The sequence below is a fragment of the Plecotus auritus genome (genome assembly GCF_963455305.1).
Source record: "Plecotus auritus genome assembly, chromosome: 8".
NCBI lineage: Eukaryota > Metazoa > Chordata > Mammalia > Chiroptera > Vespertilionidae > Plecotus > Plecotus auritus.
In genome coordinates, this window is record NC_137782.1 from 98,573,439 (window position 1) to 98,599,282 (window position 25,844).

At 60.1% G+C, this 25,844-nt stretch overlaps 2 protein-coding genes across 2 annotated transcripts; one reads left to right on the forward strand and one right to left on the reverse strand.

Annotated features, from left to right (window-relative positions):
- Window positions 1-1,878: 1,878 nt before the first annotated feature.
- Window positions 1,879-3,602, forward strand: LOC308256624 (uncharacterized protein C20orf204; the record flags this gene model as incomplete). Its single annotated transcript, XM_080684933.1, has 4 exons — window positions 1,879-1,884; window positions 2,741-3,013; window positions 3,111-3,263; window positions 3,465-3,602. The coding sequence occupies 4 exons, from the start codon at window positions 1,879-1,881 to the stop codon at window positions 3,600-3,602; spliced, it is 570 nt and encodes a 189-aa protein (XP_080541059.1).
- Window positions 3,603-13,892: 10,290 nt separating this feature from the next.
- On the reverse strand, window positions 13,893-15,603 carry SOX18 (SRY-box transcription factor 18; the record flags this gene model as incomplete). Its single annotated transcript, XM_080683445.1, has 2 exons — window positions 13,893-15,146; window positions 15,276-15,603. The coding sequence occupies 2 exons, from the start codon at window positions 15,601-15,603 to the stop codon at window positions 14,359-14,361; spliced, it is 1,116 nt and encodes a 371-aa protein (XP_080539571.1). The 3' UTR covers window positions 13,893-14,358.
- Window positions 15,604-25,844: the final 10,241 nt, after the last annotated feature.

Genomic DNA, 25,844 nt, shown 5'->3' on the forward strand with positions numbered 1-25,844 from the left:
CCGTGAGAGATGTTCTCACATTTGCAGGTGACTTTGCTTTTGCTGCTTTATAATCAGCAAAGCTCCTAAAGCATTTGTAGCTGTCCTCACCTGTGAACTGAATAGGGATTACCCGGGACACTGGCAGCTGAGGATGAAGGACCTCCTTAGGCCCTGCATGGAGAGACAGGTGGCTGGGCTCGCTTTCCTCCCACCTCTTCTGGACGAGGCGGGAGGTCTGCCCAGGCCCCGAGACTGAGTCCTGAAGCTTCTTGGAGCTCATTCGTTTCTGTGACGTGGAAACCAAGGCTCAGGGCGGGACAGTGACTGGCTGTGGCCACAGGGATGTGGGTGGTCTTCTGCACCCCAAGTTGGGCGTGTCTTCTGGGCACCTCCTCTGGCTTTGATGTCAGGTGAGGCTTCCTGCAGGGCCCTTGGAAAGTTCCAGAGCATCAGGATTATCCACGGGAGTGTCTTGGGCGTAGTTTTCTCAAATGCTTTGAGGCACATTATTTTTCTCCCTGGGAAGCACTTCAACTTTTCTTCAGCTGACACTTTTTCAACTCCACCTCCCGGCGAGTGGGTCCCAGAGGCTGTCCCTGTCCTTCAGGCCCAGCCAGGAGGGGCAGCAGCTGAGTGCTGGACCAGCGGGAAGTCCCACGCAGGGACCTGCTGGGGCAGGACCCCCGGGTGTCAGGTGTGGTGCTGGCGTGGTGGGGATAAAGTCCCCCTCGCTGGTTCTGTCGTGGCCAGGTTCCTGGGAGAGACAGCACTGCCAACCTCAGAGGGAGACCCAGATGGGGGGTGCAGGTGGCCCCCCACTTACTTGGCTCTCCTTCCCCACCTGGCTGTACTGCCCACTGGGCACCCCACCCCCTTTGGGACAGCACATGTCTGTGGGGCTGGTGACTCAATCCAGGACCCACTGGGTGGGAAGAGAGCCCAGCACTGCTGGGTCCAGGGTCAGGTTAATTGGAGAAGCGATTGGATACGGAGTTGGGAGTGGGAGGGGGCAGGCTGGGATCCTGGGGCCTCCCTCCTCCCTCCCTCCTTTGCTGGAGGAGCCAACTTCAAAAGCCTTGTCCGCTTGCCGCCAGCCCAGCCACAGCCGCCCTGCTGCAGCCCATCCAGGGAAGCCTTTGGCTGGGCTTGGAGCCGGACCTGGAGAGGTTTCCGCACCCCCACCTGAGGACCCCAGGATCATGTTGGAGGCTCACAGGCGGGAGTGAGGGAGGGCCTGACCCTGAGAGGCCCATGGTGAGCAGCTTCAGGCCTAGGGACGGGACTCACATGGCCCAGGGGCTGGGAGCTGGAAGCAGTTACAGCCCCAGAAGGCTACTTGATCCTCAGTGCCCCACGGACCGGTCAGGACCGACTGGGAAAATTCCCCTTGGGTGGCTACAGAGCCTGGCCCTGCGTGTTCGGGCCGCAGGTGCTGGGCCGAGCCTTTCCCAGAAGTGTTGGGGGCAGGGAGTCTGCAGGCTGGGCTGAGCCTTGGGCCCTGTTTGTGCGCGTGCTTGCATGTGTGCCTGTTGGGGAGACGGGACAGATGGGTCTTCTTAGGATCCCTGGGCAACAAACATGCCCACTTGGATGTCCCTCCTCCAGTACCAACTTGTTCTCCTGTCACTGTGCCCTCTGACCCACAGCAGGCAGAGGTGCCACTCCGGGTTGGCCATCCCCCTGTATGCCCCAGGGTTGAGAAGGGACACGGCTAATTGCATCTGCTCCTCCCACGGCCAGGTGGCCCGTGCAGGAGCCCCGCAGACACCAGGCCTGGGCGCCTGCTTGGGTGCTGCCGGGAGGCTCTTGGCCAGGGCTGGGAAGCGGAGTTGAGTCCTGGTCTCGCTCAGTTCACTTGATTAATTTTCCAGTTGCTGTTGGATTCCATCTTGGAGCATGAGGGTGGGTTTCGGGGCTGGGAGCTGGAGACAAAACTTTCTCGTCGATGTTTGGGCTTCTGAGGGCGTTGGATTTCTACCCATGGGGGCTGGTTTCCCCCCCCCCCATTCTGAGGAGGGAGGCCTTAAACAGAATATCTGGTGGGGCATAGTGTGCCCCCCCTCCCTTCTGGTCTGGGGATTTCCCCAAGCCTTCCACTTCTAAAGGGGTGTGGCCATGAGCTCTGAGACCTCACCCTGTCCTGGTTGGGTTAGGTGTGCAGGGGGACCCCCATTTCCTGGGTCAGAGCTAATTGTAGTAGAGCCCCTGATAGAGGTAGTTCTGCCCAGGGTTCCTGTGGGGAGGGTGGGCGCACAGAAATGAGCCCGGCTCTGGGAGGGGCACCCTGCTGTACCCTGCCTAGGCCAGCCCTGCCCCCACAGTCTTGTGGGCTCTGGAGCCTCTGTCTCCTTTCTAGCCTCACCCACTCAGTATTGAGCTGGCTTATTGTAGTACTTACTTCTTAAATCGTGTTTTATCTTCAATTACAGGTGACATACATCATATTAGTTTCAGGTGTACACCCCAGTGACCGGACATTACATAATAAGTGATCACCCCAATAAACCCAGCACCAGCCTAGTGATTAGAGTATTGCTGACCATTCCCTCGGCTGTGCATCCCATGACTTATGTAAGCAGCAGGAACTTGTCTGGCCCTACCTGTGCCTCAGCTGCTTGTTGGATGTTGGGATGACATCTGCATTTACACCAGCTCAGATTCCTCAAGGTTGGGGGCAGAGCACACTGCCTGTGAGGCTGCTGGAGGGGAGACCCCTCCACAGGCCTGGGCGCCCCACCCTGACCTGGTGGCCTTTTAGGTAACCCCCAAGCCCATGCTCTGGGCGCTCCTGCTGGTGCTGCTAAGAACCACGGTCCCCACCCAGCCCCGCGCCTGCAGTGTCCCCGATGTGCTGCGCCACTACCAAGCTGTCATCTTCGAGGACCTGCAGGCCGCTGCGAGGCGGGCAGGGCCGGGGGATGCAGGGGACGGGCCAGGCTCCAGACATCTCCATTTCGTTCAGAAAAACCAGACTGATGCCATGGCCCCTGGACGGCGGGGTCGGGTGGGGCCCTCCTGTGGCGCCCAGAAGGTGAGGAGATGCCCCACTCACGCCCTTCAGCCTCCTTACTTGCGCCTCTCAGAGGGCTCTTCCCCCAGCCCCGCAATTTCCTCCCTTTCCTCCCCAGGAGCACAGTATCCTAGTGTCCATCGCAGCCCTGGGTCGGGCCCTGCGTGGAGCAGTGGCTGGGGACCCCCGCGGGGCCCTGGAGAGAGCTGCCTGGACCGTGGCCCTGCGCACCGAGGCGGTGATGCGGCGCCACTGCCGGCCGCTGCGCCAGGTGTGCGCCTGTCCCCTAGTGTGTGCGGGTCTAGAGTCTAGAGACCCTGGGCCCTCCCACAATATGGGCTTCACAGTGGGCCCACAGACCAGGCAGTGATACCCTGTCCCAGGGGCTGGATGTGAGCTGCGGGGTGTGTGTCGGGGGGCGCTCCTGGATCACGCATAGGTGCTGACTGCCCGTTCCCGACAGTGGAGCCACCGGGGCTGGTGGGCCCAGCCACGCCCTCAGCGGCATCGTGGTAGGCGGAGGCGGCTCCTGCTGCGAGCCCTGGACGCCTTCGCCACCTGCTGGGAGAAGCTCTTCGCCCTGCGAGCCGTGGGCAGCCGGGGCCCCTAGCTCGCCCTGCAAGCCGACCTGTGTTGGATGGAGCAGCTACTTGGGATGAGTCTCGTTTGGTGACCACCAAGGCTCCGTGTGGACCTGGCTGACCATTGAGTCCCACCCAGGTCTCATCTTGGCCCCTGTTCACCCGAGGGCCCAGGACCTGGAGATGTGAGCCCTGTCCGGTACCAGGCTGCCCTCCACACCAAGAGAGGCCTCAATAAACAGCTGGTGTTGCCAGTCCGGTTCTTGTTCCCTTTGCCTGTTGGCTGGGGGGCGGTCGCCCAGGCTCTGCTTGGTTGGGAGTGGGCGCTGGGGGCACCGACTGTTGGGGAACCTGGGGTACACTTCCTTTACACCTGGACAAGCGCTGCCCTCCCCACCTCGGGCAGCAGGGGGCGCCTTCCAACGCTGGGCTCCTGCTCAGTCTGCCGCTCTAGGCTGGGGTGGAGGGGACTCCTGCAGGTGCTGGGACATGTTGAGTGTCCTGGGCTTCCCTCTGGAGCGGGGGAGGGGTGGTGATGAAGGGGAAGGGAAGGCTGGGCTTTGTGAATTCACAGCAAAACAGCCGGATAAAGGAAACGGGCCTGAAGGGAAGCCGGAGTCGCTGGCCCTGGCTGCAAGCGGGGCCAGGCCATTTCCTGCGGCCCTGGGAGGGGTGGCCGTGGTCTCCTTTGTGGGACTAGACAGGTTGGCCAGAGACCCACTGTCTCATGCCCTGCGTTTGCTTGGCAGAGTGGAGCGCCAATCCCTGCTCTCCCCCTTGTGGCTGCATGGGCCTGGGGTCTGTCCCCTCCCGAGTCCAGCCTGTGGCCATGGGGGAGTCTGGCAGGCAGAGCACCTGGCTGAGGCGGATGCTTCTCCAGAGATGGCTGCACCTGGAGACCCCAAAGCAGGCCCTGCCTCAGGTCCTGGCACAGCCAAGGCAGGAGGTGCAGGAAGGCCTTCAGGGGGCAGCCGTTGGCGTGACCATCAGGACATGATGGACCCTGCCCAGCGCCCACTGTCTGTGTTAACATTGAGTCCTGCAGCAGGAACTATTGTCCGTTTTCTAGGTGAAACCGAGGCACCAGGTCGGGACTTGACCAGGTCACACACCAGGAAGTATAAGAGCGAGGGCAAGACCCAGCGGCGAGGGTGGTACCTAAATATGCCTGTGGGCAGAAGGAGAGCCCGGCTCCTGGCTCAGTGCTCAGCCTTGGCTCACTCCTAACGCTCCCATCCACGAGGCGCAGCCCTGGGGCTACACTCTGAGTGGAGGACCCCCCTGTGCTGGCGTGCCCCAAGGAGCGTTCCACGTGTGGAATGTGGCTGGTGCAGGAGCTCCCACTGGGGCTAAGACACATGGGTTTATAAACTGGTGCAGCCTGAGGGGCTGAGCTGAGGAGGGATGTTAGAGTCCTGATTAGGGCAGACCCAGTGCGGGGGGTTGAGGGGGGCTTTGTGGTTGAGGCTGAAGGAATAGGCTGGGATATGAAGGGGTCGATGGAGGTCTAGGCAACCTGAGGGTCCTGGCCTGAGCACCTGGGTGTGTTCTCTTGAACTTGGGGGACACTGATGAGGGGAGCAGACCTGTGTTGGATGGAGCAGTCACATCCCCGGGCTCCTGCTCTGTGGGCCCTGTGGGGGCACAGTGTCCAGGTAGGGGGAACAGGTCCAATTTGATTGGAGCCTAAGACATGGGGCCGCTGAGTTGGGGCTGGAGAAGGTAAGAGTTAGCATCAGTGCAGGGGTAGGAGGTGAGCAGGCCCTCCAAGGAGGCCCCCACTAGGCCCCTGTCTTTCCCGGGCAGCCAGCTCCCAGCACATGGACCTGCCCCAGGCCTGGGGCCATGGGGAGAGCATGCCTGGCATGGCCTCCGGGCACTCATGGCTGCTGCCCACCCACCATGCTGTCTTCCTGCTGTGCTGGAAGCAGATGGTAACAGGCAGTCCCTTCATCCACCCATGTGGTTCACACAAACCGCAGCTTGGGGGGGTGGGGGGAAGAGCAGAGGTCTCAGAGTTTTAAGGACACAATCCCCACCCAGGTCCTGGACCACGACCACATGAGTGGGTGAGATGCTCCCACTCCCTGGCCCCACCCGGTAGTGTGTGTGTCTGTGCCTGTGTCAGTGTGCACCGAGGGGTTACCTTTGAGTGTGTACATAGAGGTGCGTGTGCAGCACAGTCCAGGCTCCTGCCTTCCCCTCCCCCTTCCCCTGCCCAGTGAGCTCCCCTCTCTGAGGCCCTCCCGGTCTGTCCTGGCAAATTGAATGCCTGGGGGGTGGGCGTTGGAGTCCTCTGGTCTGAGCCAGCAGAACACGGAACTCCCATGATCCTGTTCCTGCAACGCCCCCACCCACCCTCTGACCTTTCTCTTGAGGCCTCAGACATGCCAACCCCTGGATGATGGGCCAGTATTGTGGGTGTGGGGGACCCCGGCCCTGTCCCCACACCTTAGAAGCCATCTGGCCTGGCCAGTATGACTCAATGGTTGATCATTGACCTAGGAACCAGGAGGTCACAGTTCGATTCCTGGGCAGGGCACATGCCCAGGTTGTGGGCTTGATCCCCGGTGTGGGGCATGCAGGAGGCAGCTGATCAATGATTCTCTCTCATCATTGATGTTCTCTCTCTCTCTCTCCCTCTCCCTTCCTTTCTGAAATCAATAAAGATTAAAAACAAAAAAACAGTGATAGATTGTTCATGATTAAAGAAAAAAAGAAACTATCTGTATTTGTTTCCTAAGACTGCTGTAAAAAATCACCACAAACTAGCCCTAATTGGTTTGGCTCAATGGATAGAGCATTGACCTGGACTCAAGGGTCCCAGGTTCGATTCCGGTCAAGGGCATGTACCTTGGCTGTGGGCACATCCCCAGTAGGGGGTGTGCAGGAGGCAGCTGATCGATGTTTCTAACTCTCCCTCTCCCTTCCTCTCTGTAAAAAAGCAACATATATATATATATATATATATATATATATATATATATATATATAAATTTCTTTATTGATTAAGGTATTACATATGTGTTCTCATCCCTCCATTAACCCCCCACTCCCCCACGCTCATGCCCTCACCCCCCTGGTGTTCATGTCCATTGGTTAGGCTTATATTCATGCATACAAGTCCTTCCTTTGGTTGATCTCCTCCTTTCACCCACCCTCCCCTACCTTCCCTCTGAGGTCTGGCAGTCTGATCAATGCTTCTCTGCCTCTGGATCTGTCCCTGTTCATCAGTTTATGTTGTTCATTATATTCCACAAATGAGTGAGATCATGTGGTATTTGTCTTTCTCTGCTTATTTCACTTAGCATAATGCTCTCCATCTTTATCCATGTTGTTGCATGGATGTTTTACCGCAGCGTAGTATTCCATTGTGTAGATGTACCACAGTTTTTTAATCCACTCATCTGCTGATGGGCACTTAGGCTGTTTCCAAATCTTAGCTATGGTGAATTGTGCTGCTATGAACATAGGGGTGCATATATCCTTTCTGATTCGTGTTTCTAGTTTCTTGGGATATATTCCTAGAAGTGGGATCACTGGGTCAAATGGGAGTTCCATTTTTAGTTTTTTGAGGAAACTCCATACTGTTCTCCACAGTGGCTGCACTAAAATACATATTTTTTAAAAATCACCACAAACTAGTTGGCTTAGAACAGAAGTTTCTTTGCTCACGATTCCGGAAGCCAGAGTCCAAAATCAGCATCACTGGCCTGAAACCAACGTGTCAGGGGCCATGCTCCCTCCAGGGCCCACAGGAGGGCCCCTTCCTGCTTCTCGCAGCTTCTGGCAGCCCAGGTGTCTGTAGAGGAGGCTGTGTCGCTGCCATCTCTACCTCCTCTCTCAGGAAGGTTATTTCCCTTGGATTCAGGGCCACATCTGCCAAATCCCTTTTTCCACATAAGGTGCCATTCAGATTCTGGGTGTGCACATATGTCTTTTGGGGGTCAGGGTGGGCTTCTGGCTTTTGGGACAAACTTCACTTGGGCTGAGTGGGGATGTCCTGATCAGTCAGGTCTGGGGGCAGGTACAGAGCCACACTGTTGCTGAGACAGACTAGAGGGTGAGCCGGGTGCCCGTCCAGATCCCAAGGTGCTGGCTTTTCTTCAGGCTCAGCACTGGGACCCCCTCCGTGCTTTGCTCACCACGGCACTTGAGCACTGGCTGGGACTGACCAGTGCTGGCAGAGCTGGAGTGAGACTGGCCCACTGGCCCACAGGGACAGAGCCACTGGCTGGGAGGTTGTGTGCCTAGGCATGGCTTGGTGCACGGGCCTTCGTGTCCCTGCGTCTGCCAGGTATGCACTGCCCTCCCTGATGAGGCCCTGGGCCTGTGGCTTGAGCCTGGTTCTCTCAGTGTAAAACCAAACAGTTTCTGGGGCTCACACGTGGTGGGGTCAGGGCTGGGTCCAGGGGTGTCCTGTCCCACACTCATGCCTTTTCAGCTGTTTCCAGGAGGCAGGGGCTGGGACACAGAGGAGGGCTGAGCGCGCAGCAGATGGGGCTGCAGGGCACTAGCCAGGGTTGCGCAACTTCCCAAAGCAGGGAGCCAGGCCCCCCACACAGCGTGCAAGGAGGGGCCAGGCTGACTTTGAAGAGTAGCCGTCCCACGGACTCCCTAGACTGGGAGCTTTTGAAAGAACATCTGGAACCCGGGCCATTCGCAAACTAGTCTCTGGGTTAGAAAAACCGAAGTTAGTCCTGACTTCGCCACTGTGTGTTCCACACCCCACCTCTGCCCCTTCCTACGCTGCCAACAGGCCCAGGGGTGGGGTATGAGCCCTTCCCTGGGGTCCTCTCATGCAGTTCTAGGCTCCTGGAGCCACGGCTGCCCCCATATCTGTGCTGGGTGTTGAGGACTGGGCAGTGCCCGAGCAGGAGCCCGAGGAAGCACCTGCAGGGAGACCTGGGCACAGCCTGCCAGCAAGGGCCCTAGCGTGTGAGCCTGAACTGGACCTCGTCCCTGCAGGTGTGCAAGGAGGCTACCTGCTCCAGCTGGGCTGCGGGAACAAACAAGGCCCCACTCCAGGAAGCAAAGCAAACACTCCTTATGTGGGTGCCAGGTGCTGCAGCCCATTGTCCTTGCCTGTGGGACCCTGGGGAGTGCTCAGCGACAGTCCCCATCCTGCCCCTCCCTAGGAAAAGACCCAGCTTTGTAAGCACAGAAACAACCATCTACCTCTCCAATTACCCCCAGAACCCGCAGGGAGCCGGTACCTGCTGGGGAAGCAGTCCTTGTTTGGGGGGAAATGAGGTGGTCGGGACGTGTGTGCTTGGGGGAGGGGCGTCCCTGGGCTGGACGCTGGCCCCTGGGCACCTCCGGGCTGCGTCTCATCTTGTTGGGAGTCCGCTCCGGCGGGTGGAGGGGCGCAGCCTGATTCAGGGACTCACCCTCCATCGCCCAGTGTGACAGTTGTGCCTGGGGCTGGAACAGGCAGGGCACCACAGGGTCCGCCCCTGCCTGCCGCTCCCCTCGCCCTGCCCGGCCTGCGCAGGGCGAGCGGCCAGGGGTCCGGCTGCGGCCCCAGATAAGCCCGCACCGCTTCCTGCGCTTCCTCCCAGCGCCGCGCGCCCCTTCCTGTTTCCTTGAGCGCCGGCGGCGGGGAGCAGGTCGTGGGGACTGGGCGGGGCCTGGGGGACGGCGGGCTCCTGGGAACCGGCCGGGTCGTGGGGACAGGGTCCTGGGCACCGGGTGGGGCCGGGGTAGGGAGGGAGCCACTTCGGCGCTTCCCTGGGAGGCCCTGGCTGTGGAAGGAGGAGGGCCGGCGGAAGCCGGGGCCTGTAGGCTGAAACAGAAGAGGAGGAACCTCCGTGCCCCCACACCCTCCCCCCAGGCCTGGGCCAGGCCTCCCACACATTGGGCCAAAACTCTCGTTGGACCAGGCGGCGCCTGTCCCCGGGAGCCCCGCCCCGGCCTGCGGCAGGCGTGGGGTGGGCCTTGATTGTAGGGGTCGATGGGATTGGAGCTCAGAGGCTCTGGACCCCCCTTTTGGGGGCAGTTGCTCTAGCATATGGATTTAAGGTGCTTAATCTACTTGCTCAGACTTGTTTATCAGAGATACAAATGTATGTCATTTTAACACAGACACATCCACACAAAATGTTCATAGCATTATTCACTACAGCCAAGACACGGAATCAACCCACATGTCCATCATTGATGAATCAAGAAATCAATGTGGTCTGTCCATACGATGGAATATTATTCAGACTTAAAAATGAATGAGGCTGCCCTAACCGGTTTGGCTCAGTGGATAGAGCTCGGCCTGTGGACTGAAAGGTCCCAGCTTCGATTCCGGTCAAGGGCGTGTACCTTGGTTGCAGGCACATCCCCAGTAGGAGGTGTGCAGGAGGCAGCTGATCAATGTTTCTCTCTCATCGATGTTTCTAACTCTGTATCCCTCTCCCTTCCTCTCTGTAAAAAATCAATAAAATATATTTTTTAAAAAATGAATGAGGCTGGAAGGTGTTGCTCAGTGGTTGAGCAATGACCTATGAACCAGGAGGTCACAGTTAGATTCCCGGTCAGGGCACTTGCCCGGGTGGCGGGCTCGATCCCCAGTAGGGGGCATGCAAGAGGCAGCCGATTGATAATTCTCTCTCATCATTGATGTTTCTCTCTCTCCCTCTCCCTTCCTCTCTGAGATCAATAAAAATAAAAATAAATAAAAAGGAATAAGAAACAGCCCGATGATGCTGGTACATGGGTGAACCTTGAAAATGTGATGCTAAGTGAGCAAAGCATGACTCAAAAGGCCACTTACTGTGGGTGGGGAACCTTGTTTCTGCCGAGGGCCATTTGGATATTTGTAACACCATCCTCAGGCCAGACAAAATCAGCAACTTAAAAATTAGCTGCTGCCGAAACTGGTTTTGCTCAGTGGATGGAGCATCGGCCTGCGGACTGAAAGGTCCCGGGTTCGATTCTGGTCAAGGGCACGTGCCTTGGTTGCGGGCACATCCCCAGTGGGAGGTGTGCAGGAGGCAGCTGATCGATGTTTCTCTCTCATTGATGTTTCTGACTCTCTATCCCTCTCCTTTCCTCTCTGTAAAAAATCAATAAAATATATTTTAAAAAAATATTAAAAAAAAATTAGCTGCTATATTTGATCAAACATTTAATTAATCACCCCTAATGCCTTGGCAGGGCCAGACCAAATGATTTCTCAGGCCTTCCACAGCCTGCGGGCTGGGTGTCCCACACCTGCTCTGTAGGAAGTGTCCCGGGCAGACCAGTGCACAGAGCAGGGGGAAGATGGCGCTTCTCAGGGGCTGGGGTGAGAAAGAATGGACCAGGACTGCTGCCAGGCAGGGGCTTTGGGGGGTTTATAGAAAAACACTGAAATCAGTGGTGATGTTTGTACAACCTGTGAATATACTAAAACACTGAATTGTTCATTAAAAATGTGTGTGGGTTTTGTAGCATGTGAGCTGGGCGGTTGGATTGTCTGGTGCTTGTCCAGGGGAGGGCATGGTGGTTTGGTCCCTGCTCGCTCACCAGCATGGCATCACGGGCTGGTGTGTGAGCACTGAGTTGGTGGTGGTGTATCTCTTAACAGTGTTCTTGAGGGTGGTGACCGGGTCTGCTGGGAAGAGGATGCAGTTTACCTGCTCTCTGCCCCACCTCCCTACCCTCCTCCCACAGGCAGCTTGCTGGGAAGGGTTCAACAACCCCGCAGGTCACTCCAGGGCCAGGCTGGGTCCTGGGCGTGGGAACCAAGGCTTTGCCAGGCCGGGCACTAGAACTTCCCGCTGGGCACTAGGCTGCCTGGGCCTGTTCCTGGCTGGCCTGACTCAGCGGGAGGGGGGATGGGTGGGTGGGGTGGGGACTTCCCTTCTCTGACCCTTGGGGAACCAAGTAGGTGGAGCAGGAGGCAGAGGTGGAAAGTCTGACCTGGAGCTGGAGCCACCCAGGCTCTGGGCTGTGGTCCTGCCTAGGACCCGCTGGGGCAGAGCCAGGCCCCTTTGTGAGCCCCCCAGGCAGGGATCTGGACAAAGGGCCCTCTGAGGATACCCTCTCCCCTGGCCCAGCGCCACTGCTGAGGAGCAGCTAGTAGAAACACTGCCCTTGGGGAGAGGCCCTTCTGGGTCCTTGTCCAGACCCTGTTCCTGGCAGGGGACTCCTCCACATGGGGACCCTCACTGGCTTCCCACCTGGAACTGAGGGAGTGGCTTCTGGGGAGTATGCTGCTGGGCCTTGCCCTCCTTGGGTAGTGGGGTCCTGCCACCCCAGGCATCCATGGAACTCCTCATCCCCTGGCCCTGGGGCTGGGGGCCTCTCGGTGAGATGGGGTGGGGTGTGGAGCCCAGAATTAAGGGTGTGAAGATTGCTCCAGCCTAAGCCGGAAAACAGCCGAGACAGCCCCTTACAGCCCTGTAACTGGCCTGGCACCTTTCTCGGTGTGTCCATGGGTGTCACTGGGCAGGGGCACCGGTGGCCCAGGCAGGGAGGACCTCGGGCTGTTCACGTGGCTCTAGGCAGAGGACAGGCCGGGCTGATCCTCCTTCCCATCTGCCTGGTCGGGAGTAGGGGAGGGGTAGGAGGGCCCACACCTGCGCAGAGGCTCCTGGGCTCCAGCTGTTGTGTCCAGTCCTGGGAGGGGCCACAGCAGGTGCACCTTGGCCAAGCTGATCCAGGGCTCCAGGGGGTGGGCCACCTGTTCCCCCAGCAGGGTCAGGCCCAGGACAGGAGTTCATGAGCTGTGAGAGTGGGTGTGGCTTGAGCACTCATGGGCAATGAGCACTTCTCCCATGTGAGAGCCCAGGACCAGCAGGGGCGCCTCAGAGCCCCTCCCCTGCTGGGACAAATGTGCCTGGACTGCACCACCCGTTTTGCCTGTGTCTCAGCTTGCCTGCCCCACTGTGTGCTGGCCGTCACGTGTGCTCTGGAGTGGGTGCTGCTCTTGGTGTCCTGTGGGCTATTTCTGTCTGTCCCTCCACCCACTGGAGGCATCTCTCTCCACCTCTAAGTCCATCTCTGGCTTCCTCAGCTTGTCTTTCTCCATCCCTGTCTTTGAATTTTCTGGGCCCTGCTGCTGATGGGGTGGGGACAGGGGGCCCAGGTCCTGCTCCCCAACTCTGCCAGCTGAGATGCAGGGCTCATGCCAGTTAACACACAGGTGATTGATGTCAGCCTACCTCCAAGAGGCAGGACCCTCCTAACAGCCGCACACCTTTCACCCACACACACTCAGGCAGCAGACCCCGTGTGTGACACCAAGGCTTACACGGGCGCATGAGCAGCCAGGCCCAGGCTTGCTGCACACCCGTGTGCACACAGAGTCTCATACCATACACACAGTCACCTTTATGGATGGTCACAATCTCAGCATCGCAGCTATGCTCAGAGCCTCATGTGCACACACACATGTACGTACTGACTTACAAGCATGCTCACAGGTGTGTAGTTAGATTCAGTTTCACCTGCATCACAGGCCTGCACATCAAATATCAGACACCATGCTCCCCCCCAGAGCACATGCTCGTGGGAAACTGAGTGTGACTTCCCCCCATCAGGGTGGTCAGGGATCAGCAGGACCCTAAATATACCATGGGGTGGGGGGCTGGGACAGGACAGACCAGGGGAACACATGACTCTCCCCATGGCTTAGAAGACCTGCTAGGCCCTGAGGAGCTGGTGCAGGGGAATCAGGTCTGGGGGTGCTAATGGACTTGATCCCACAAGGGAATCACCCACAAAGGTGATTGTTGCCAACTTTTCCTAAAACTGGGGGCGCTGGACAGGAGCTGGGGTCAAGGAGGCAGTGTGGGAAGGGCCCCATCCTGGGGGCAGATGGCCGGTGCCATGTGACTCCAGAGTGGGAGGCTTGAGATGTGAGGCCTGCCCCCTGCTCTGGTCCGGACAGGTGACCCTGGGGGCATCATGGGTGTGTCATGGCTCTGCCCTCTCTGGAGACACTGGGTTGAAAATGACAGTCGGGGCCCAGGATGCCGTGTCTACATCCAGGTGTTAACCCTGACAGCCTCGGTGAGGTCTTGAGCAGTCCCTGGGCATAAAAGAAGTTTAAGGAGGAGACGAGTTGGAGGAAACTTGGGTGAGGGGATTGCTCAGTAGTCTGACCCTATGAGGCCTGAGTGAAAATGGGGTAGGGCAGAAAGGAAATGGGGGGCTGGGAGGATGGGGAGTGCCCACAGCTCCTGCCTCCCACCCACTCTCTCTGGGAAGGATGGAAAAGTGGGTGCTGTGGGGTCCAAGCTGGGGGTAAGACTCTCGAGGGAGATTTGGAAGGAAGGGCATGTCCAGGGCCCCCACTGGAACTGCTCCATCCTCCCCAACTACCACAGACAAGGCGGGTGCTCAGGGGCAAAGATGAGGCACTTTATTGTGGCCTCACCTGGCCCAGGGGGACCAGCTCCAGGCTCCTTCTTTACAGCAAACAAACATTGTGATTCCTCCTATTTAAAAAGCCCTTGCTACATTGATGCTTTGATTACTGAAACCCCATGGAAGAAAAGGTTTAAAAGTTTAAAATTTAAATATAGTGTATTATGTATATATATATAAAAAAGGCAAGGTAAAAAATACAGCCTGATTCTAGAAAACACTGCAGGAAAAGATTAGGCGCTTCGAAAACTTAACCCTGGCAGGGCCAGCCCACAGGTTCTAGGACCGGGTGCGTCCTGGAAAAGCCTGTACAAGTGGGACCCACCCTTGCAGGGCCCGCGGGCCGGTGGCCGGGCTCAAGCTTCGTGGTCTCTGCCTGCGGTTGCCAGCGGCTGCAGCATCCCCTGCGGGAGCGCGGCGAGGCGGAGGCCGCGGACCGGCCTAGCCCGAGATGCACGCGCTGTAGTACACTGCGCTGCTGGCGTCGGACAGCGCGGCGATCAGGCTGCTCTCCTCCGGGCAGGACATGGCGCGCGGGCCCAGTTTGGCCAGCGCCAGGTGGTAGGGCAGCCCGGCGGCGTCGTGCCGAGTCCGGCCGCAGTTGAGGTACTGGTCGAACTCGGTGAGGTCCACGTCCGTCCACAGGTCGGCGACGGGCCCCAGCGGCTCGGCGCCCTCCAGCGGCGGGGCCTCAGGCGGCGGCGAGAGCGGGCCGGGGGCGCCCAGGGTGCTGTAGTAGAGGCCCGGGAGCTGCGCCGCGGGGGCGGGCGCGGTCCTGAGCGCCTCCGCCAGGGACGCCCCGTAGCAGCCGCCAGGGTCCTGGGACAACTCGGGGGGGGCGTAGGGCGCGCGGAAAGGCCGCAGCACGCAGTCCTCGGACGCCGCGGGCGGCGGAAAGAAGGCGGCCTCGCCGGGCTCCAGGCCGTCCAGCGGCGAGCGCTCGGGCGTGGGCAGCCCCAGGCCGTCGAACTCGGCTCCCAGCGGGGGCAGCTCGCGAAAGGCACGGGCTGGGCCCGGCGCCGCGGGGAAGGGCTCGGGCGGCGGGGCCGGGGTCGCCAGGCCATGCAGCAGGAGGCTGGGCTCCATGCGCCGCGCCTTGCGCGCCTGCTTCTTGCGGCGCGGCCGGTACTTGTAGTTGGGGTGGTCGCGCAGGTGCTGCACGCGCAGCCGCTCCGCCTCCTCCACGAAGGGCCGCTTCTCCGCCGGACTCAGCTCCTTCCACGCCTTGCCTGCGGGCGCGCCGGGTCAGTGGCTGCCATCGCGCGGGTCGACTCCGGGGGTCCCGCGCGCCCGCTGCCCCGGCCCTCCCGGGGAGAGGTGCCCCCACACCGCCCCCCACCTCTCGCCCCGCCACTCACCCAGCATCTTGCTGAGCACCGCGTTGTGCAGGTCCGGGTTCTGCTGCGCCAGCCGCTTGCGCTCGTCCTTCGCCCACACCATGAAAGCGTTCATGGGCCGTCGAATGCGCAACTCGTCGGCCGCCAGGCGCTCACCGCGGTCGGCTGGGCTGAGGCCATAGCTCCCAGGATCGGGGCTGCGCGGCGGGCTGGGCGGTGAGGCGGGCGCGACGGGGGCGGCGGAGGGGCCGCGCGGCTCAGCGGCGGCCCCGGGTCGCGGGGCCCATACACAGTCGTGGCGGGCGGGCGGGTCGTGCTGTGCGCCGTAGCCGGGCGGCGATCTCTGCATTCCAGCTGGGCGCGGCCTGGGCGAAGGAAGCGCGGGAGCGCGGAGGGCCGGAGGCGGTCACTTCGGGGCCGGGACGGGCGGGTAGACGGCGGTGGGGACGGCGGTGGCCTCGCGCCGGGTGGGCGCCCAGATATAGCAACCCGGGGCCAATCGGCTGTGGGGCGGGCGGGCCGGGGCGGGCCGAGGCCGCCCCCTCCCGGGGGCTCCCTTTCTCCTCCAGGCACATTCCGCCCGGCCTTCGCGTCGTGCCCCCCGCACCCTCTCTGAAGGAGAGACCCCCGAATGCGAAAGGGCACTGATGTGGGCTGAAGCTGGAGGGGCGCCGTCAGGGTTGGCAGACGTTCAGAGATGAGCTGCCGCCCCACCCACGGAGTCGGACCCGCGGGTGGTAACTGGGGGAGGTGGCTGCCTGCCCCTTAGATTACCGTGGGAGGAAGGGGCCATATTTTAGCACCATGTAAGTCCTTCCATGAGTCTGACGCTCAAAGGTAAAAAGCGCTTTGGGAAAGAGCCCTCCCTTTAAGGGGGGGGGGGTGTCGTGCTCTTGGTAACCAGGGGTGTAATGTCCCCGACCCTCCACACACGTGACCTTTCAGTCCTGTCCGTGGGGTTAATGGGGAAGATGGTCTTTACGTCCTCCCTCCCCCTCCCAAACCCACTCAGAACAGGACACACCTGGGCCAAGGGCCAGGCGGGCAGAGGAGCCCCAGGCCTCATTCCTCCTCCCCAGGGCCTGCTGGGTGCGGGGTGGGGTCTGGGACAGTCCCAGCTGGTTACTTGCCCACCTCAGGCCACCTGGGCAGCAGAGGAGAGTGAGGCTGGACCCAGGGTTGGGCAGGTGGGAAGGGAGGGGAGGAGGGAGGGGGAGCCCCTCCTACCAGCCCTCAGCCCTAGGAGGATTTCCAGAGGAACTTCCGGCCTCCTCCCAGCCTCTTTCCCCCCCACCCCCCTCCCCCGGCACCTAGCAGGAGGGGCCTGGGCTCTGAGCGGGAGGTCTTCCCACTTGGTCCTGCTGAGGGTGGGTCTGTTGACGGTGGAGCAAGGATCCTAGGCAGCCATGGGCTCCCACTGAGTTTTCCTCCTACACATCCATCCCTCTTAGCCCTGGAGCTCCGCAGACGCGCCCTCCCCCACCCCCAACCGTGCCAGGAGCCCTGGCCAGGTGTGGGGAGCTTCTTGGTGTGACCACAGGTGTCAGGGACCCAGAGGCCCTCATGCTCTGTCCCTGGTGGCCCCTCTGGGCCATATACAATCTGCACTCTTTTAGTTTTTTTTTTTTTTTTAAATATATTTTATTGATTTTTTACAGAGAGGAACGGAGAGGGATAGAGAGTTAGAAACATCGATCAGCTGCCTCCTGCACACCTCCCACTGGGGATGTGCCCGCAACCAAGGTACGTGCCCTTGACCGGAATCGAACCTGGGACCTTTCAGTCCACAGGCCGACGCTCTATCCACTGAGCCAAACTGGTTTCGGCACAATCTGCACTCTTGACTGGGGTGGACCCCACTGGGGCCTACAGCTCCCCATAAGGCCCTGCTGCCCAGGGAAGGCCAGGACCCCACGGGGGTCCCCTGAGGGCCCTCAGGTGATTTGGTCCTGTAGGGTCTCATCCAACAGCCAGAGGAGGAGTGAAGGGCTGGGGGTTCCAGGCTGGCTTTCGGGTCTCCCAGGCCCAGCCACTAGTTCCAGGACCCTGAGCCCAGCTGATGTTCAGGCAGCCAAGGAACTGGGTTCTCTGGGTCAGGGAGACTGGCTTCTCTGGGAGGCAGGCCAGAACGGAGGGCCCTGGGTAGACGGGTGCGCAGGCCCCTCCCAGTGGGGCCGGCTCCCCTCTGACCAGTGAGGGGTGAACCCTGTAGGCAGGTGTGGGGGAGACTCCAGATGGAAGGGTGGGTTCAAGGGGGTCATTTCCTGGCAGAGGCTCTGGGTGTGGTCTGGGTCTCCAAGGCCTGGCTCAGCCTGGCAGCAGCTGTTCTGGGACAATGGTCATTGGGGCTCAGGAAGGAGGCATCTGGGGTCCCCCACTGCAGTGCCCCCCACCTCCCCCACCCCATTGTGAAAGAATTTCAGTTCCTGAAGGGGCCCTGCCTGACCCCCTTCTGCCCTGAAAGCCCGGAGTTGTCCAGCTGCTCTGAGGCAGCCCAGCATTACCTCCCCTGGCCCGCCCCCCAACCTGCCCAGGGCCTCGCCTGGCCCCAGCCAGTAATCCTCCCTCTTGGTCCAGGTGTCTGGATGTCATGTCCTATGGGTGGGACTGGTTGGGGCAAGGTGAGAGCTCCCGGGTGCCCCCTACCTCTTTGGGGGTCGGGCTACTCTCCGCTTTGAGCTGCCTGGTAAGGGTGTGGACAGCCTGGCCCCTCAGGCCCACTGTCCAGATGGGAGAACAATGGGGGTGAGGACTCCCCAGGGCTCTGCAAGATTGGTGTGGGTGTGGCTGGCTGTGTGTGTGGCAGTGCGGGAGGGGCGGGGGGGGGGGGGCACAACACCTCAGATGTGGGTGTCTGTGTCTGTGTGTGGTCTGCCTGTGACTGTCAGCCTGGGTTTGGGGGTGAGGTAGGCTCTAGTGTTGGAGGTTGAACAGGACCTAGAATGGGGGTCCTGCTCAAGTGCAGTCCTGCCCTCAACACCCACCAAGGGGGGATCCCCAAGACTTCTCTGGCCACCAAGCTGTGGTCCCAGCTCTGTCCAAAGTGTGGATGATTAATGAGTTTGGGGGCGTTCCTCTGCTTCCAGGACCCACCTCAGGCTGGCCTGAGGCTCAGGTTGGCTGCTGCCCACCCTTGGGGGGCCCTGTGTGTAGCCCCTAACTCCCCAGACAAAAGGTACAGTGGAGGGCAAGATCCCTCTAAAGTGTACGGCTGGCTTGCGTGTCGTGTAGACATTGCTCTGCTGCCCTCTGCTCACTCCCTCCCTCAGCCTGGACTGGACCCCCCAACCTCTGGGTGAAGCCTGCAAAGGATGCTGGGTAATCCCCCTCAGTGATTCTTTGTGGGGGCTGTATGGGCTCTGGGGGTGGCAGACCTCCCAGGCACTGCCCGGGGCACAGCCCTCACAGGCTCCCCCCGCCCAGCGCCCAGCCCTGCCGCAGGAGCAGCAAGCCTGGGACCAATTACTGAGTCCTGTGGGCTGGACCCTCCTGCTCTAGAGGGTGGAGGTGGGTCCCCATTGGATACAGGTCTGGGTGGAGGGGACTCTCTGGTCTCCTGAGACCTCAATTTTGGAGCCAGGCTCCCCAGTTCAGATCCTGCCTCGTGTCCTGAGACCCGGGCTGCAGGCCTGGCCCAGGTCCTCATGCTGGTCCTTGTGCTGCTCCCGGGGGATGTGAGGTGAGGGTCAGCCTGGGCCTCTGCGTGGGGACAGCGCCTCTGGGCAGGCCACCTGGCGACCTGGAATCAGGTGGGCACACGTGTGTGCATGTGTGTCTCTTGCCCAGTGACCAGTCTGGTTCAGTTGGACATGGGCCCATGCTCCACCTGGTCCTCCTGCTTATTCCTGGTGTGCTGGGCTCTCAGTGCTGTGGGCCTCTCCTGGGAAGGGTGGTGGTAGGGGGAAAGGTGAGGGTGGCAGATCTCTAGTGGGTTGGGTTTGGGGTCAGTGTGTGATTCCCTGTCACATGGGCCTGCAGCCGGGCAGAGCTGCGGTTGTGGGACTGGTGCTTGTGGGCGTGGGATGGCTGAGGTCTGAGCCTTTTGAGTGAGCAGAGGGTGTGTTGCTGTCATGGTGGGTGCCTCGGTGTGTGGGGAGATGGGAGCTGTTGTGCAGGATGTCGGATCTGACCTGAGTGCTGCTGGGCCAGCAGGACTGGGTGGGTGGGGCACAGGCCTGGAGGGTGGGGGAGGCCTTGAGTGATAGCAGGCTGGAGGGTGGCAGACAAGTTGTGGATGGTTGGGTTAGGTCACACGTGGTGGGAGTGACTTTTGTGAGTGTTCCAGTGTCAGTGGGTGTTGCCCTGAACGGGAGTTGGGGTGTTGAGCTATGTAAGCCTTTGGGGACCTTATATGGCTGTGTGTCCTGGGGTGTTGCTGCATGCTGTGTGGCCCCATCTCTGCTCAGCAGGGCTCCATGGGAACTAGGCTGGGGATGGGTGGCTCTAGGTTTCCTTGGCAACAGCAGGGAGGAGTCAGGAAACACCAGCTCAGGAAGGAAGGCTGCAGCTGAGGCGAGGGAGCCTGAGGGCCAGCCTGGCCAAGCAGGCGCCAGACACTGTCTGTGCCATCGTCCGGTGTTCTTGCCCCTGGCTCCACCCTCTGCCACCCAATTTGGGCACAAGCAGCTGCTGGTGGGGCTTCTTTCCTCAGATATCAGTGCCCTGGGTCTGGCTCTGAGGTGCCTGTTCTGCAGAAGTTGTGCCCTGTTCCCCCTTCGTGGCTCTTGGGGCTCTCTGTGTGCCCTGCATGGGGGCCATGTGTTGGCACACATGGGTATCCCGGCCCCGGGAGTGCAGTGGCCTCCTGGCGGGCCTGGCCCCACACTCCCCTGGAGGTCCTGGCGACAGTCCTCAGCTCCTGGGAAGCAGGGAAAGAAAGAGCCGAGCCCCGAGGTGGTCACCAGCCACTAGGCCCTGCAGCTGTGGTGACAAGCTGCTTTGATGGCACAACCAGGTGGGGCTGTCAGATAGGCTGGGGTCTGTGTTCTTAGGGACCACCTCTCCCTTCTTGCTCAGGGACAGGAACCAGTCCTCTACCATTGACTTGTTTGTACTGAGCATCTGCTCTGTTCCAGGCCCTGTTCTAGGAAGTGGGGCTTTGGCAGCAAACAAATCAGACCCAAATCTCTGCCAGTGGGGAGCTCCAGCCCTGAGGGAGAGACAATCAGCGAGTCTACAAACAAGTCCAAACATGGGTGCCAGCTGTGCTTGCTCCAGGGAAGGTGCCACGCGGAGGAGAGGGACTGTGTCCGGGGTGCCACTGCCTTTCGTGAGGTGACTCTTCAGCTGCTTCTTGAAGGAAACATGTGAACGTCATGAGGGATCTCTGGGGAGTGTTTACAGAGGGACCAGCATGTGCACATGCCCGGGGCAGGGAGTGTGCAGGCCTGTGGGAAGAGCAGGAGGGGGCTGTGTGGGGCCTGGGAGGGCTCTGAGCAGAAGAGGGCTGTCACCTGACAGCTTCCACAGCCTTAGCAGTGCTGTGTGGAGTTGGGCCTTTGCAGGGCCAGGTGACAAAGGCAGGGGGTCTGGACCTGGCCAAGGCCACCTCCCAAGGCCTGTCCCCTCGTCCTCCAACCCCCCTCACGAAACCCCTCTATTTCTCTCCCAGAAGGGCAGGGCTGGTGTGCCTGGGCCCCAGGGTTTGCTGACCTCCTCTTTTCATCCATAGCCCCTGACTTGCTGCTGCCTGGGGCCCCTGGGGAGGGGAGGGGAGGTGGAGTGGCCGCCAGGCTGGCGGGCTGGCAGGGCAGGGAGGGCGGTGTTTCTGGGAATTGTGTGGGGGAAGCATTGTTAGAGCAGCCTGGAGCAGCCACCAGCCTCTAGGGGATGCCTGCCTCCCTCTAAGTGCTGCCTCTGGTGGGGGTGGGAAGGGGTAGAGGGGGTGGGGGTGGGAGTGGGGGGGAGGGGGGTGGGAAGCTGGACCTGGGCCAAGGTGATTGGCCGATGGACTGGCTGGAGACTCCAAGAGACCCTGCTCTGGGCAGGTGGCTCTTCCCATTCTGCAGACTGGGAGGCTGAGGCCCAGAGAGAGGGCTGCAGTGCAGAGCTAAGACATGCACTGGTTCACAGGATCGACGCCCCTGGTCGCTGCCTGCCTGACCTCAGAGGAGTAGGCTGGGTCCTAGTCCCACGGAGTCCCTGTGCGGGAGACTGTGGTCGCATGGTGGGCCAGAGGGTCTGAGGAAGAGGGTCATAGCGCTGGGTGCTGGCCAGGAGAGCTGCCTGCAGGGGGCAGGGATGGGAGTGCTCCTAGTCTGCAAGACACCCCCCCGCCCCCGCCTGCCTGTGACCATGGGACACAAGGGGCCTGTGAGCTTAGCAGCACAGGCCTTCCCACCAAGGCCCCGCCCCCGCCAGAAGGGAAGCACAGATGTGACCCGCTGGGGTCATGGCCGGCTTTGGGCAGGTGGGGGCAGGGGACACAAATAGAAAAATAAATGGCATGAGCTTCCGATCTTTCTGTGGACTGCGGATAGGGGAGGAGCAGGCCTCTGGGCTAAAGGTGTGTGGGGCCTGTGTGGAATAGACCCTGGGGTGTTGTTGGGGTGTGTCCAGACTCCTGTCAGGGCCATTTCTGGCCCCCCCTCCAAGCCTCCTGGACAGAGTGGGGACAGAGGGCTCCTGAGGTCACCCCCGTCTCTCTCAGTAAAGGGGTGGAGTGTGGAAGCCCTGGAGGGGATACAATCCTGAGGGGAGGGCAGCCCCAGGGAGGTGGGGCAGGCCTGGGGCTTGGGGGTGGTGTGTGTGTGTGTGTGTGTGTGTGTGTATGCGCGCGCACCCCTTGGCACACCGTGGGAACTGAGTGAGACCCACTAGTGGTGGGCCAACGGAGTGTCCAGGAGGGCTTTCTGAAATAGGATGGGGGTAGGGGTCTGGGAGGTAAGTGTGCTGTCTCCCACCCCTTAGTCCTCTTAACCTTTGACCTCTAATAAGGAGCCTCCAATTCCCCACACATCCACATATTCATGGCTCCAAACCCAGCCTGGAATAAGGTGGGAGGGGCGGGGGCGGTGGAAGGACCCAGTTCTGGGGGCACTCTGCTGAGGCTGTGGCCAGGTTCAGGAACCCCTGGAAGGAGAGTCCCCCATCTGACATCACCCTCTGGGCGCATGTTGGGGAAGCTCCTTGGAGAAGGAAATTCCCAAGGTCGGGTAAGTTCCATCAGGGGTCATAGGTGAGCAAGGTTCTGGGGGTCATCAACTCATAAGGGTCCCAAGGACAGGGACTTCTCAGGTGGGGAGTTGGGAGTTTGGGGGTTGGCCAGTGCTACTTCAGCTTGAGCCCTGGCGAGGGTGGGACCCACCTACAGCCTCCACGAGGGAAGGCCTCTCTCCAGGACTGACCATAGTCCCACTTTGGCTGCCTCAGGGTGGTGGCCACTCGGGCTGGACCTCCCTAGGGGAGGGTGAATGCCTGGCTGACAGGCAGGTCCGGTCCTTGGTTCACTCCCGCCACCTAGAGGCCACTGCTCATGCTGGGCCACATGGGCCTTGGAGCAGGGTCACCCCACCTGGACCCTGGACCCTGGACTCTGGCTCACTTTACACAGGGCCACTCCCCTCCCCCTGCGGTGGTGGCTTCCATGTAGGAGCCACCTGCACTGTGTTGGAGTTCAGGGCTCCCATCACAGGGGAAGGGCTGTGGTCCCCAGGTCCCCAGCTTGAAAGCCATCTGTCCCCTACTTGTCCTGCCCATTTCCTTGGGCCAGACTCCCTGGACGCCCTGCTTCAGCCCCACAGGCTGAACCCTCTGCTGGGCACTCCTCCTACAGAGGCCCCACCTCTTGGCCATCACCCTCAAGGGGCCACAGCGCCTTGTTCTCCTCGGTCTGTAGTGTCAGTGGGCCTCTGATGCATTGTGACATGCCTGCTCCTACAAGCTGTCTCTGTGGCCCCCAAAGCCCCCGAGGTGGAGACCACCCGGCTTCTCACGGAGACCGAGGGCCACGGGCAGGCAGTTTGGGTTCCCACTCTGGCTGGGCAAGGGAGTAGTGCCTCGTCTCCTCCATGCCCTTACATTCGTGCATGAGCAGATACTTACAGGGCTGCACTAGCGCGTCTTCAGTCCAGCTAAACACTTAGCAGTATCCCTTATGCAAAGCTCCTTGCACAGGATGTTGGGAGACCATCCCTCGCCAGGGCGGTCTACCCAGGAAGGTAAGGGTGAGCCCTCAGGCTGGCTCTCCGGGGTGTCTGCATGTCCGTTCTCTCCCCAGTACTTTGTGCTGACGCGTCCCATGGAGAGATTAGATGGGGACTGGCCTTGAGGCTGGCTCCTTGGCAGCAGCCTACTCCAGGGGCTGTGTTGATGCCCAGACTCTGCCCCATTGAGGCCTGGGCCAGAGTTGGGCGTCTGGCACACACCCTTCTTGACATCCCAGGCGAGACTTCTGAGAGGCCTGTGCTCATCCTCTCCCTTTAAAAAAATTAAAAATGTTTTTATTGATTTCAGAGAGGAAGGGAGAGGGAGAGAGAAACATCAATGATGAGAGAGAATCATCGACTGGCTGCCTCCTGCATGCCCCCCACTGGATATTGAACCAGAAATCCGGGCATGTGCCCTGACCAGGAATCAAATAGTGATCTCCTGGTTCATAGGTTGACACTCAACCACTGAGCCACTCTTGCTGGGCTCATCTTCTCCTTTTGACTCTACTCTTAGGGACCTGAAGCTGTTCTGAGGTCTCTAGGATACACATCTTCCTGTTGCAGAGGGCAGAGACTGAGGGCTGCTCCACGCTGACCATGTGGGTTTACTTCTCTCCCCTGTGCTCCAACCTTTGTTGGATCCCCAGTCGTGGTGCTTAGAAGTGGTGCTAGCATGAAGGGGAGTTCCCTTTGAGCAGTCCTCCATCCACATACCCTGCCTGTTGGGGGGCCTGGCTGGGCAGTCTCATGGACACATCCCTGTGGGAGATGGCCCAAGGAAATGGGCAGGACAAGAAGGGGACAGATGGCTTCCAAGCTGGGGACCTGGGGACCACAGCCCTTCCATTGTGATGGGAGCCCTGAACTCCAACACAGTGCAGGTGGCTCCTACATGGAAGCCTGATCTCTGGGACTGGGTCCTCCGGAATTACTGCTGGTTTCTGTTTTACAGGTCCCTGGCCAGCTCCTTGTTTTAGCCAGTTGTCATCTGTTGAGAGGTTGAAGGGTGTGTGGCTCCAATCTCCCTAGTGTCACTGGTATTGCTGGACCCTCAAAGGCTGCACACACTCTCTTAACCAGGAGATTTTGGCCTCAACTACTTACATGGTTGGGCTGGGCTCAGAGCTATGGCCCAGGCTCATGTGAGGGGCAGAATCAGAGCTTGTTTGTAAATTGGAGGTGCTGTGTTCTCCTGTTACACTGGAAAACCTTTGCTCCCTTTGAGGAATTCCATGCTTTTTCCTTATATTAATAATTACTAAGAATCTCATAACCTATGTTTTCCTTTTCACTTTGGCTGCTGAAAAGCTCAGTTATAGCTAAGTCATGGTCAGCTGGGGTCATCTGAACATCCCATCTTCCATCTGGCCTCACAGTTACTTGACTTGAATTTTAGTGACTGTGGGGCCCACAATACTATAGACTTCAGTCCTCTGGCCTCTACCCTCCCCCAGAATTGTGCCCCCTACAGCAAATCACCCAGCATCTGCATCACTGAGGAGGTGGTAGACATCTGGTGGAGATGCTGACACTGTCCCTCCCCTCCTCCCCAATCTTCCCCGGGGCCAGGCCATCCCTTCAACTCAGTGCAGTCTGGCCCTTCCCCTAGAGCTCCAGCAGCAAGGGTGGTGACAACCTAATTGCTCATGCTCTCTCCTGTGCCCTGTTCTCAGTGCATGATGTGAATCAGCTCACAGCATCCTGACAGCAGCCCAGTGAGGTAGATACTATCAACATCCCATTTCACAGATGGGAAGAATGAGGCACAAAGTGGCCAATGACTTATTTGAAGTGGCAGCCAGGGATTCGCATCGGGTAGATGACTGTGGAGGCAGGGTCCCTGGCCACACAGCCTCTCCAAGTCCTTTGGTGCCTTGCTAACCCCAGCCCATGCCTCTCCCAGACTCCGGAACCTGTTACTGTTCCCTCAGGCCTCCAGGCGGCGCCCTGCACGAAGCCTTAGATGCCCAAATCCGGAGCTGAGCGCTCAAGGCATCTTCTGCAGGACTTGGCTCTTGGGCACCAGAGTCAGAATGCGGCTGCCCTGCGACAGCGGGTGGTGGAAAAGGAGGGCTCAAAGGGGGTGGAGAGAGGGGAAGGACTCTAAGATGCCTTTGCCTTAGAGTCTCCCGCGCAGTGGGTCCCCTGGCCAATTCAGGGAGGAGGATTGCGGGGGATGGGGGCACATCTCGGGGTCCAAGCCGCATCTGGTACGTCCTAGCCCCACGCGCCACCACAGCGCCCTCCACCGGCTAACCGGACCGTGCGAGGGCTCGTGGGACTGCGAGTCCTTCGGTTCCGTAGGTCTGCCATGACGGCCTGCGTCAGGACTACAATTCCCAAGAAGGGGTGCGCACCCGCGTGGCTCCTGGGAGTTGTGGTCCAGAGCGGGGAGAGCGCGCGCGAGGCGGGCGGAAGTGAAAACTACATGTCCCAGTTT